The sequence below is a fragment of the Neodiprion fabricii genome, chromosome 7 (genome assembly GCF_021155785.1).
Source record: "Neodiprion fabricii isolate iyNeoFabr1 chromosome 7, iyNeoFabr1.1, whole genome shotgun sequence".
Classification (NCBI taxonomy): domain Eukaryota; kingdom Metazoa; phylum Arthropoda; class Insecta; order Hymenoptera; family Diprionidae; genus Neodiprion; species Neodiprion fabricii.
Window position 1 is genome coordinate 24,177,794 of NC_060245.1, and position 14,295 is coordinate 24,192,088.

The 14,295-nt window shown below is 47.9% G+C and overlaps 1 protein-coding gene across 2 annotated transcripts in view; it reads right to left on the reverse strand.

Annotated features, from left to right (window-relative positions):
* Positions 1-12,144, reverse strand: part of LOC124186658 (kin of IRRE-like protein 2) — a 23,569-nt gene extending 11,425 nt beyond the window's left edge. For both annotated transcript variants that reach the window (XM_046578535.1, XM_046578534.1), the window contains exon 1: positions 11,793-12,144. In XM_046578535.1, the coding sequence (XP_046434491.1) occupies positions 11,793-11,845 (53 nt within the window). In that variant the 5' untranslated portion in view covers positions 11,846-12,144. The remainder of the gene's footprint in view (positions 1-11,792) is intronic.
* Between the last annotated feature and the right edge of the window lie 2,151 nt (positions 12,145-14,295).

Below are 14,295 nucleotides of genomic sequence, written 5' to 3' on the forward strand. Positions count from 1 at the left end.
TATACATACGTAGGTACGACGTATAACTCGGGGAAAACCTTATAACGGCCCGGGGGTGGAATCCGTCGAGGGTTCTGAGTGCAGGGGATGGGCGAGGAGGCGCGTCGATTCAAGAGGCGCGTTTGATGATTCAAACTCGGCGGTTCCGTAGCAGGGCAAGGAGCTTTCACCTCCCTTTTTAACCTCTACACCATACATTCTCTGACGGTTTATACGTACACACCTCGTGTCGTGGGTTTTACACGCGAGTTTGTATCCCTCGCCGGAACGCGTGCACGTTACTTCTACGGAGTGTAATAGAAAGGTACACGATGCGAATCGTTATATTTCTTCTCGCGCTTCTCCACCCAAGAGCCGTTGATCAACGCGGGGTTTGACCCTCTCGTTAACCCTCGTTGATCCTTGTTGGCCTTTCGTCGCCGTCGTCGTCGTTCGTTCGTTCGTTCGTTCGTTCGTTCGTTCATTCGTTCGTTCTCTCCTCGGAAATCCCGGTCTCGTCCCTGCGGGACCAGTTTGTTTCACCGAAACTTTTCACCCCTCACCCTCCTCACCCTCCTCCACCACCTCGCAAACTCTCTTCGCGCCCTGTCGCCAGTCAATTATCGCTCTCTTTTTCTCGCCTTTCGCCGCCAGCTCACGTATTGTACGTATACAAAACATATCCCACACAATATATTTGTTGTAAATCTACGCTCACGTGTATGCATACAATATACATATACCTACATTTGTATACGTTGAAATGCGTTATAATAATTGTTACGCTCCGTCGAATCGTGTGGAGGTTTTTTATATTACGCAGCACCGTTCGGATACGTTTCACGTATAGTACAGCATAATATGAGCGAAAAACTCTCGGGGAAACTTTGGGTTTCGGGTCAAAGGGTAGGTGGGTAGAAAAAAAGAAAACGAAAAGACAGCACAACAAAGTAAGAAAATAAAAAAAAGAAAAAAAAAACAAGAAGGAAAACGAAAAAAAAAACGACGGAAAGGAAGAGGAAAAGAAATTACTTTCTCGCTCGAGGGAAATTGAACGCGTTTATATAGATATACTACACACGTGTGCGCACGTGAAGATTATATATGTGTTGTCGAGTAGGTTGGTAGATATACACACACACATATATATATATATATGTTGTACACCCTCCGTTCGAGAACCGAATCTCTCCAATACATACACGCATGGAGAGAAACGAAATAGTTGAGGTAACTAAATTTTTGGCTTCGTGTGTAGAGGTAAATGGGTATAGGTATAAGCTGTATATATGATATAAGCGCGAGCGTGAATCTTATGCAATTTATGACGATGAAAATTTATCGTGCAGGGTGGAACATATATCATAATACGACGCGGCGAACATACGACATCTCTCCTTCCCTTTCTTACACTCTCGATGACAAAGTGTCCACTTTTATGCGCGACAAATGTCAAACTAAAAACCATGATAATAACGTTGACTACGTACATACCTGCAATTCATAATTTGTTATGTATATATATATATATATATAGAGAGAGACAAAAGGAACAAAGTATGATTCGCAGGAATGTAGCGATGTACAGTAAAAAAAAATAGACTTATCCGTGTAATTTAATATTTACGAAATATACAAGGATGCAGTTTCTCGCAAATGGAATGAATAACGAGTTGATGAAATAGAAATTTTACTTTTCGCTAGCACGGTAGGTAGGTATGGCACGCAGCCGTGTTGATATATTATGCGTTTGTTGGTTATTCCGAAAGCGGCCTGAAATATGCGAATAAAAAAAAAAAAAAAAAACTGCCGGGCCACTTATAGATGACGTATATATGTAATATTGCGAAAAAAGTTCTATGGCTGTTGTGTGTGCGCCCCGCGTACAAGTCTAGTACCTACCTACCTACCGCCGTTCTTTCCCCGTGAATACCGGAAATGGCAGCGAAGGGGAGGTGGGGGGAGGAACTGGCGGAGAAGAATCGTTAATTGGCCGGTAACTGCACCAGGCCGGTTTCCCCTGTCGTGCGAATGAATTGGCCTGGCCTCGAATGGCGTAAAAGGGGAGAAAAAGCCAACACGATGGAAGAGGAAGAGGATACCGCCGGTCTCTCTAGGCCGCGGCTTTCACCCTCCGCGTCTCGTTCCTCGACTTTGGCGATGGGTTCGATTTGTTACCCGGCCTCAGGGGCGGGGGTTGTATCGGGGGACGTGTCTCAAGTTCCCGCGGTTCGACGGTCGGGGTGCGGTGGCAAGCATAATCCGGGGCGAGGAGAGGCCGCGGCTCGCTGAACCGTTAAAAATAATTAAATTATACCTGGATTCGAATTAATTTCATTGCCTTAACGAGCCCCACCCCCTCCACCTCGCCGCCCCCTTCGGCTCGACTCGAATCTCTGTTCTCGTTCCCAACTCGGCTTCGCTCGCCGCAGTCGTCCGTGTTCTTTTTTCTATCCTTCCTTCCTTCCTTCCTTCCTTCCTTCCTTCCTTCCTTCCCTGCAGCACCCGACTCCCTCTCTGTAACCCAACTACACGTATATGTATACGGACCTATATACCGCTCCAATTAATAACGTCGGGCCGAGTATAGCGGCACGGAACCGCAGAATCCGCCTTTTGCCGTGTTTTCGCCACCCCCGTCCTTCTTCCTGGAACTCCGAAAATTTTCACGCCGCCTTTGTAACGATTTTTTAATCGGAAACTCGACCGGCTATTTTCGAGGTCATTTTTTCCTCTTGAGATTGGAAGCAACGTTGTGCTCCGGAGTTTATTAATCGTCGGGGAAAAATAACGATGGTGTAATTTTCGTTCGAAGGTGACGAATACCTTGACAGTTGTACGCGGGTTTTGTTGGACCCAGCCGAGTCGATTCAAGAGATGGCGCCGAAGACGCGCGTAAACGGTTCGTACAAAAATGGCACCTCAACCGGGCAGTTTGGCATTGAATTGTGTGCGTCGGTGTTCGAGCCCGCATGGGACGAAAACGTCGGTTAGAGGCGAACGCCGCGCTGCCTGTAGGTTCGTAAGAGGCTTTGCCTGCCGGGGGGGCACGCGGCCCGCCGCTTCGTCGTTACTTATTCATTATAAATGGTCTTCGCTCGAGAGGTTTCCCCGCAATTAAGACGTCTTTTGTCCTCAGGGGAGGGCACTTAACCACTCGGGACTAATATACGAGTACCAACCATGAACCGGCGCTGCTCCCTCTCTCTTCCTAATCCCCCTCCCCGACTCACCTTGCACGGACCGTTTTCCACGCGTAAGCCAACTCGCAGGTGGGTGCGATCCTCGTACCTACCTGTGCATCCTTACAGGTAGACGTCCAGAGCCTTCTTGACGATTCTAGGGCCTGTATCGTAGCACTTGCGAGTTTCGCGTACCTTCCAGGCTGACGTAACAGATTTCATTTTACAAAGGCCTTTTAGACCTAGCTTCCTCGTGTTATGCACGAGGCACGGTCGGCTTTTCGCACGTTCACTTTTCGTACCTACGCCCGCAGTCTAGCTGGCCACTCGCCCACCAGCTCCGTTTCAAATAATAAGTTCACCCTTCTTCGCTCGAACGTTACAGCCAGCCAAGCTGCCGCCTGTATACCCGTTTCTGCAACGCATTCGTTCGCACACTTCGCTCGTTTGATCCTCCTTCCAGATCATTCCCAAGACACTCCGATCCCTCCCGAGGGATTCCGTCACCCCTTGCTCTCCGACCCCCCCGCATCTTACGTCACCCACGGTTACACGTGCTTCGTCAATTCTTGTTTTTAACTACACGATGTTCATACGCGATGACAGCAATTCTTCAATTATAGTATAGATATGTATTTACATGTTGTATTTTTAGACACGTGTCGGGAACATCTCGTCGTTTGGTTTTCAACAAAAACGGCTTCGTTCGTTTGAAACGATTTCAGGCTCGAAAACTTTGTTTCAACTCACGACTAATAATAATTACTTATATATGTAAATCATGATCCCCTCCTCTCCGTCAAAGATTGGATATTTTTGCCGAAAACTCGTGACGGTTGTAACAAAAGATTGGCGATTTGGCAAGAAAGAGAAAGAGAGAGAGAGAGAGAGAGAGAGAGAGAGAGAGAGAAGAAAAGTGAAAATTGTAGTATTTTACTTAGAAACTTGGAAGTTGTTTTTCTTCTTTATACATATACACCTGGAGCTGGAGCTTCGATTTTTTCTACGGCACGACAACTACAACGTTGATAAAGCTGATATATTATACCTGTGAGAATCTCTTGAAGTGTGAAAAAAATGCTCCACAACGTGTAGGATGGCTAGGGTTATAAAAATCACCGGGTACTAAACGAAACTTTCTTTCGTACATTTCACCGGAAGACATTTCTTTCTTTTGCTTCTTTATGCATTTTTCACGGCAAAGAGCACTCTCGCATCGTTTGTAAGACGAGGACTAAACGCCGCGCGGAGATGGCAAACCTGCGGTACATACGGATCGTCGACGCATAATGTTACACACAAGAGACACCGACAGGCGACAGCGCCCGTTACGAACGAACGAAGTTACAGGTATGCCCTTGCGGGCGTACGAAATTGAAAAAATCCCAGCGTGCGTGGAGGCGGGGGCGGAGGGTAGCGGATTGTTAAATATTTGTTCATCGTTAGCCGAACGGTGCCCCGGAGGGTTGGCGCGCCGGGGGGTGTGGGGGGGGGTGGGCGTCGCGGCGCGAGTCAAACGTCCGGGGCCAATTAGCGTTAATTACGGGTCCTTTTCCGCACGGGATTCGGGGGCGAACAGAAGCTTCGCCCCGAGCCGTCCGCCTCCGTAGGTTGTGTTTTGATCCCTGCCCCGTCCGCCGTTCATCCCACGTTCCGCGAATCTCGCGAGCTTCGCTCTCCGACCCGAATTCGGTCGAATCGACTGTACGAGAGGGGCGAATACGCGGAAGGAACCAGGCGGCTCGAGAGGAAGCGGCGATAATCGTCGCAGCTCATTGCCGGTAAAAAGCGTAATTACTTTTACACGCGATTCGAGTCAGTGGGTCTCGGCCGCTGGGACACGCCGGATGTGCGGAATCGTGTATCCACGTCGGTGGTTGTTGGCAGGAACACCGAGGAGCAGGGGTTTAATGGACGCGGACGGCCGGGGCTGTAAGCCGCCCCTGTCGCCCCTGTTCGGCAATAATGCCGCATTACGGCGTATTAGAGCGTATTTTGCGAGCGTCAATATTGACGGAAGGTTGAAACGCCTCCCCTACCGCCCTTCTCCCGCCTATCCCCGAAATGACGATGACGCGCGCGTACGTCACGGTTATCATCAAGACCCCGCTTCACCCCCATTCTGCTAGTAATACTTTATCCCAAATACGATCATTCGCTGGAACGTTGTGATACGGTATTGCACGGTTGTTGCGTGTACAAATTTTAGGCGAAATAACTCCTGCATTCTCCCGTCGCGTACCGTGTATAACTCTTCGTTGTGCTTACAGGAATCGGTCGAGAGTAGTTTTCAAATCCCGACCCAAGCAGACGACGAGGAGTTATCGGTTAACTATTCACAAAAATTTTAATACCGATACCCTAATCATCGTGAATCCCTTGCACGGCGCAAAATGAACAAATTTACCCGCTTAGCCCTGAAAAATTTCCATGTCCCAGCCTCATCAGAATTTGTTTAGTATTTCAAATGATCTTTGTTACTTCGTATGACTATTAAAATATGGAAGTAACAATTTTGATAGATTTTTTTTTTGGATCTTACATCAAAATATTTGCGATTAGCGATCCCGAAAACCCCCGAGTAACAAAATTCGGATCAAAATATTGAGTTGAGAAACGTGTGACCGAAAGGGTTAAGGAGCTGGAACCATTTTCATTTCATCTTAATTTTTTCGCCTCGACTACAACTATCTAGGGAGTCGGGTAGGCGTGGTGGTTAAAAAGTTGAGAAATTTCTATCGCAGTCTCCGTCGTATATCGTTCGTCGTCCCGTATATATAATATATGTATATTATACACGTGACGTTGAATATACGTCACGGTTAATACCACGACGGTGCGTGTCGTTGCCCGTTGGGGCGAAAGAGGGGTGTACGTGTCGCGAGGGTGGAAAAAAAAATAACGGTCCTAAAATTACGCCGGCAAAACATTACCAGGTCACATAATCTGGCTCGGGGCACAAGGGCGGGTAATGCTTGGCAAGGGTCGGCCAAGGGCCGTGACCCTGAGGTACGGCCTTATAACGTTCCTACGGGGACTCGAGACGGGCGCGTAAAGTGCGGAATGGCGCGAATCGCGGAAGGATTATACGCCCGGCGGAGACGCACATAAGCGCGGAGGCTGCCTCGCGAATGAACCGTAATACTGTCTGCGGACGGGCCGCAACAATGGGTGTCCCGGTATTACGCCGGCGCGGGAATGGGACGAAACTTTTCAGCCCTGTGAGGCATGCCGTATATCTATATACGCCCCCGAGAAACAATACCGGGCGTTGCGGGGGGCTGATACCCCCCGTCACGGTTTAATTAAACGCATCGTCAGCTCCGTACGACGACCCGGTTGCTCTTGCGCCCCGGCACACCGTCCTCCACCTACCGCGTTGATCCACGCGGACGCGTAACGCAAACGTAACGGCTCCGTGCCTTCGGCCTTCTTCCTTCTTCCTTCTTCCTTCTTCCTTCTTCCTGTGTCCTATTCGGTAGGTATATCAATCTCGGCGCTGCTCCGCCTGCGGGCTATGCGTGCGATGCGGGACGATGAAGGGGAAGCAAAGAGTCGGGATATATTCCGAACGCCGGTGTTATGGCCATTGGAATACGTTGCGTGGTACTGTAAGACGATTCAACCTTTTGCGGCACGGCGTCTCATATACGTATGAGATACCATTCTTGAATCGGTTATTCAAGATTTATATTCAATTTTTGAGATATTCGTGTTTTTTTTTTTTTTTACTCAATTGATGATATTTTGATAGGGGTCACCATAATTCCACGAATATAGTGAGCGCTGTCAATAAACAAAGCGTTCAAAATGTATGTTTTTACAGAATAAATGTATTTGCGGCAAGTTTGTGCGGACTAGAAAAGTGGAACTCTGTAATCTCGGGTTTTTGGGGTCACTGAAAACGAATCCGACGTCAGAATATCAAAATTCAAGATGGCGGTTCAATACAGCGGACTAAAAATATGAAAATTGATCCTATTCGCTCATGTCAGATTCGCAATTTTGAATATTGAAAATATATCAGATCCGAGCCAATTTTTGAAATCAGTCACCTCGAGAACCCTCGTATACCCAGTTTCGAGGAATTTCAAAGGGTCAAGTTGTTGGGGAAGTTTTATTTGCTCGCGAACGTGGCCGGCAATACCGATCAAAGCCAATTAATCTTAAGACTTGAATAATCGATGGGAATTGGGGCGAAGTTGGACAGTCGGCTGCGACGATTATATCTCCGTGAGTATTCAGTCGAGGCAACCCTTGCGCCTCCCTCCCTCCCTCCCGCGCTGCCAGGTTCGCCCGTCTACCTACATTATACACGCTGCAGACCATGTGGGCGCATTAACTATAATCGCGTGGTCGAGAATCGCTGATACAACCGTCTTCCTTTGTCAGGAGCCGGTGACCCGCGGGACGGCGGAGCTGCGGTACCGGATAGAAACCGCGGAGATTGCTGCGTAGCGATTAAACGGGCACCCCCCTTGATGAGCGCGGTAAGTATGTGCGAGGCACGCACGCGTTGGACGGATCGGGTCGCGGTCGGAGAAACCTCGCGGCGAATTCGGTATAAGTGGTTATTTCTTGGCACGTTAGGCGAATTAGGTGTGGGCGCCCTGTCGTTCCGGTACAGCGTCGGGTTATGCGCTCCCCGTGTACGCTGTACGGCGTCGCTTTCTCTCCGCAGGGTGAAAATTTATTCGGGGAGCGGCGGAGAACGACGCGAACCCCTTAAATCACATCCCCTCCCCTAACCCCCTCACCCCCTCGCCGCCTATCCTCGACGCCCCCGGCGTTTCGCGTCCTCGTGCCACGCCTCGGGAATAACGGTGCATATTTTATTTCCAAAAGCTGGCCGCATTCACAATTTGCAAGGACGTTATGCAAATTCAACCCGTCACGTACGCGCCCCGCCGCGCCGAGTGCCCTGCCCTCTCTATATCTCTATGTATCTCTATATCTACTATACATGTAATACGAAAGTACCGCCGGCGCTGCACATCAACCCACCGGACAGGGAACGAAAAGGCGGAGGGCGAGATAATGATAATACATCAGCGCCAGGGTCAACCGAAAATGCAATATCGAAAATTGTCGGCTTTTGCAGGAAGAAATAAGAGGCGAAACGAATGTGAACGCGGAGGGTGACAGACGGAGGTCTAACGCCTCGCAGCCCCTTTTCATCCCCTTTCTGAACGTCTGTACGTTCGAGCTGAAAGTGCAGCCGCGGGACTCGGAAGTGGGCGGAAGAAGTGCATACGCGATACGAGTCTACAAGTACGTGTGTAGTTTCGGCGTGCATACCTACGACGTAAACGGACGTCGCCGCGACGGCTTACGAGAATAAAATACTCCCCCTCGGTTATACAATTGTACGGTAATGAGAATGACTTTTGCCTTTTGGTCGGTTTTAGTTGCGTCGCGTTGGTGAACGTTAATTCGTGCTGCCACAAATGTGACAATTGTGTTCCAATTACCGTTGTACGGACGTTTCTTTCTTCTATTCTCTCTCTCTCTCTCTCTCTCTCTTGTAATGTATATAATTTTTATTTACTTTTTCGCTTGTTTTTTTTATTTTTCAGGTCGAGTCCAGGGAACGATGTTTTAGTATTTATGAAGAACTGCGCGATATATCTCGTCGGACAACCGCGCGTTGTCAACTCACCGCGCGATGTAATTTCACGGTGAACGCAGATCGCGGAACGTGGAGCTGGAAAAAGGTCTGCGGTAGATTGATCGTTCTTCGCCCTATCGAGGGACACTTTTGCCACACACACGCGCACACTCCTCCATACATACACACATACATGTCATACATAATAAATATATATATATATATATATATATATATATCCATGTATATATAGCGATGTACACTTCATTTCGATCATCTTTTGCAGCCACCTCGCACTCCCGAGTGTACTATAGATGTATACAACTGCGCGGTTATAAGTGTAAGAAATGAAAAATCACCCAGCATCCGCGTGTAGCATCGTAAATTTGTCAGCGAACAATTCTGTCGTGAAATTAAATTTTCAGCCAGAGTGATAATTGAAACAGATATCTGTTTTCACACAGTTCAGGTTCAAGCGTGCAACAGACCAGCACAATTCGACCCGTGTACGATAGTAGCAAATTTTTAAACCATCTATTCGAAATAAACAACGACCGCACGCGTAGGCCAGACGCGGATCGTATTTCCGGCCCGAGTTACACAGGAAACCGCAACTGCATCGGCGAGAGCCGTTACATTTCCAATGGTGATACGTGTAACGTTTTATTGGAAAAATAAAGGACCGAGATAACGAAGCAAAACAGATTCACACCCAACGCCGACGCGCAACGCAAAACGTTGCAGTAATGGCATGTGTTTATACGCACGTGCACGCATAAATAGATCGGTACAAGGCCGATTCTGGATCCAGATTCCTACCACCGATACTTAGCGACATCTTGCCCAGCCTCAAACCCTTCGCCGCGATGACGATGTTGAGTCCGGTTGAGTAAGACGTTGACAAACGTCCGTAGTAGGAATCTGGACACCGAACCGGCCTTGTGTCGCTATTTACGCTCGCGAGGCGTGAAATTGAAAAAATTCCAAAATCACGCATCGTGTCCTCCCTGTCTGCGTGTGACGCGCGTGATGCAAGCATCGGGGCTGGACTCCGTTGTAGGTACACCGATTGATTTCTACGGGGAGGGTAACGGAATATGGGTGGTTGGTGGGTATTGATGCGGTGGACGGACGGGCGGACGGTCGAACGGACCGACCGACGGACGGACGAACGGACGGATGGACGGTGTTTCGCAATCAGAGGCAGCCGGATTATCTGCCGTTTATCCCCCGGCCGAGTTCGCTGATTTGGCGAGCAGCGAGGCGGACCGAGGAGAGGGCGAAAAATTTCATCATTGCGGTTGATGCAACCGTCTGTATGCTACGCGCAACGCGTTCGTCTTGCGCCTATTTTATACACCGTAAATTTCTTTTCCCAATCCTCGAACCTCCCCCCGCATGCGTTGCCTGTGTAGAAATGTACATTCCTGCATTATATGTATAGGTATATAATCTCATACATCTGGGTATATATTATATTATATTATATTATATTATATTATATTATATTATTATATGTACACCGACCCTGTAAACGTATACATATATTTATATATGCATGTATGCCGCGAGGAGTAGGGGGAAAAATAGGAGGGAAAAAAAGTTCATCGCGTTGGATATTAAATCGGAGCCTCAGTGAAGAAGAAAATTTATGCCCCTTCGAATTGAGACGGTGGCGGTGGTACATGTATAGGTATGTACCTACACACCTAAACTTGTCAAATTTATACCAACCTGAACGTATCTATTGTTGAAGGAAACTGTACATTCACAAAAAAAAACATTATTCGTAAACTAATAATAATAATAATAATAATAATCATACCAATAACAAAAATTAGGTCGAACGATAGAAATTTCAAATATGATATTTCTTATGTCAAACGTTTAGTATAAATTCGCTAAGTAAAAACGACGTATTTTTCATTAATGGAGTATCAAAATACTTATTAACCGCAAATTATGTCGGAAAAAAGAAAAAATTGTACGACTTACTCTTTAAACATGACGTACGAATAACTCGGATAAACTATCAGAGTTCGTCTTCCTTCTGAATCTTACTTACGAATTTGATGACGTGCTTTTTACTTGCACTTATTGTTAGAATAGTAAGAAGTTTACGATGTACGCTCGCAAAAATATTATCCTGAAACATTTTCGAATAAATCTTCTTCGCGAGTCTATATTGACAATGTACTTTTCACTTTTACGGAGAAAAGTATAAAGAATTCATAAAAAGTACGTGCGTGCTATGAGAAAACCTTTGTTTAACACTTTTTGTATAAAAAATCGCCCCGCCCGCTTTCGTCCGTGATAAATTTCCGACGTAGGTACACATTATACGCAATTATAACGGATCACACGTCGCGAGTATGAAGTTAATTTCTTTTGCCGCGGAATAACTGGATATATATCAGCTACTGTAATACATCTGTAATAACGGGTTAATATAATGTCAGGCGTGCGTTAGGCTGGGAGATTATCGTGTACCCTGTCGACGACACATATACAATCACACACACACCCATGTATATATATATGTAACATTACATCGGCGGGTCCTTTTCATCTCTTCGTTAATCCGGGGTACCCGGAGGACGAGGACGAGGATAGAAGATGGGGGGAAACGGGGCTGCGCGACACCGCGGAGGAAATGATATTTCGCAAGGAGATGTGACGGTGTCCGTTAGAAATCCATGAGATCTCGTCTATCTCTCCGCCTCAGGTGACGTGGTACAAAATCAGACAGTCCCCTGCCGCGGTACCCACGCACCTCCCGATCGGGAGTAAAGACGCGCCGGACGAAACTGATCCTCTACGGCTTAGGCGCTTCGGCCTCACGTCTCTTGCCGGTAAGGCGAGAGATTTTAACGCGCGTCGTGGTGAGATAGAGGATAGACCCGGTGTCGAGGCACTCCAAGGCAGGCAATGGATACCGCTCCGCGACTCGGCGAACTCCGGTCAGGCGAATCGTTTCACCCCTGCAACGCGCGTTGCGGAATCAAGTCTTGGGGAGAACTCACCGTCGGGGAGGAGGAGTGCCGCGGCGATGAGAAACCGGAGACAGCTGGACCATTCCGAGAGCATCCTTATCTCGCTTTCGGGTACCTCTTATCGTCTGTCCTACATTAATTCAGCGGGACGCGCGACGCGGCGTGAATGGACTCGAACTTGCTCGTCGAAGTTTCCGCCAACTTTTCCCTGCCGTCCGGAAACCCCTGAAAGCCTCGTCTCTCCTCGCGAACACGCACGCGGGAGAACGGATCTCCTCGGCGTGCACCCCACCACCCGTTAACCACCCGTTTACCCCGAACAGCTTTCTCACTTCCCGGTGTTCCCGGGACCCGCTCTGCTCGGGATACCCAACGCTGCGCGCCGGAGTCTCGACTTCGACTGTCGGCATCACGCCGCGGTCCAGGCCGAGGGCGAAGGCGAGGGTACGGGTGAGGGTGAGGGTGAGGGTGAGGGTGAGTTCAGGCTGACTGTCGCGCGCGCCCCGCCGCTATACGTTTCGCTAGCAATTCAACCGCGAAAATACCTCTGTATTATATTATGCACGCGGATGCACCTTGCTGCGTTTGGAGACGGGCGGAATGCGCGCTTGCCGGAATCGCGTCGAGCCTACCCTTGTCAATCCGTCACGTTTCAACAAAGAATTTGATCTTCCGGAAAACGTTGGTAATACAGGAGAATTTTTCTCTTCGTGGCAGAGAATTGCCCGTGTCGAAGCTGTAGAGTTTCGTTGAAAATTCATGAATTTTACGCTACGATAAACGCAAGTGTCTATATACATATATACACATATACCGGGGCTGAGGAACATGTAAACAGTAGATATTATTTTTTGAATCTTTGAATGAAAAAGTTTCTCACAAAACTGTTATTATTATATTACTAATGTACACTTTCAAGTCTGCGTAAAAGTTTTCGGAGAAAATCGAGTGTTGTTTCTGGATAAACCGTTGTAGAATTTCGGGGAATTTTAAACCTCATCTTGTGCAGACCAGCCAGGTGTTTTTACGCTCGCAAAATATAAGTTGGGTATACGATGGAAGCTTCGAGCAGAAAGGTAGCTTGTTTAAGGTAATTGATTATCGATCGGTGATGGTAATTCAATAAAAACCGCTCTTTGTTCTCCTCAAATTTCAGGGTATGACCCGTGTCCCCGGATTTCGACTCTCAAAATCCATAATATTTTCCTCGCGAAATTAGGTGATTTCACTCGGGAGCGAGTCCCGCATTAATATATCTGCGTGTTACGTTCATTTTCTCATTCGTATTCTCGCAGCTGCAGATCGTGCAAGTGAAACGTGATATTGATATCTTTTCACCGGTTGAGATTTCGCCCTGCGGCGGTATAAAGCCTTATGATACGCTTGTTTTCTATTCCGACACGCGAACGGAGTGAGGAGTTTCTCGGACTTGTTGAATAGCCTCCGCCCCCAGACTTACCTACGTCCCCCGGCACACCCCGCTCCGGTAAATGCTATACCTAACGATCCTAAGAGGGGTTGTTACCAGGGTGAGGTATTGTAACATACGTCGCAACCAAATCCCCATCGACAAATTCAAAGTTGATCGGGTGATTTCGAGGTGTGAGAAAAAAATGCTTGCTTCGTTCGTTTCATTTCTCTTTATTGCACAGTATCTTGTCATTGATGTACAGTTGGGTAGTATCTACATCGGTTTGTTTCTCTGTTTCGTGCCTACGTATCGCACCGTGTCATGTTGGGAAGAAAATTGTTTGATATTCCATTCCACTCCGGCTTGTTGAATAACTTCAGACACAAAGGCTTTTCCGGCATTGTTTACCAAGGAAACTCTCCCCGCAGTTATGCGTATCTTAGAAGCTGAAACCACCGCTACTAAACATCCGAAACATGGCCTTAAAAGTTTCAATTCCAAAAAAACGAAACAATTCAAACAATTCAGCACAATTTGGCAACAACCTCGACTCTCGTTCGGTCCCTCCTACTTCCTGGGGGGTTCAGGGGTCGAGCCGTTTTCCGGAGAAGGGTTGGCGCCGGGCTCTTGGAAGCTTAGAAATCCACCAAGTCGCGCAGCACTTACAGGCACATCGCGCCACGGGGAATCCTAGTCGGGTTCGTTGGGTTACTCGACGTCGGTAAAACGAGCACGTCCCAAAGGAACGAGACTCTGCAAAGGTAGCGACACTCCCAGTCGCGGCATCAGCAGCGTTGCTCTCGGGACATTTACCGACACCGCGAACCATCGATTTCCGGGTTGTGCCACAAACGTGAGAGGAAATTGTCGGACGGTGGCTGAGAAGGCGAAAAATATTCCGTCGACGAAGAACAGCGGCAACGGAACGTTTACTCCTCGATTCCGGTCTCGCCTGGGTAATTTCCCGAAGCAAACAAGCTGGAACTCAACGTTACGCATCTGGAATCTGCAACTTTTCAGGACCTCGATCCGATTACGAACAAAAAGCGCCTTTCGCAGCTGCCGTTTACCTGGCAGCGAAGGACCAACTGCAGTGGTCACGAGTAACCGATGTCGAGAATG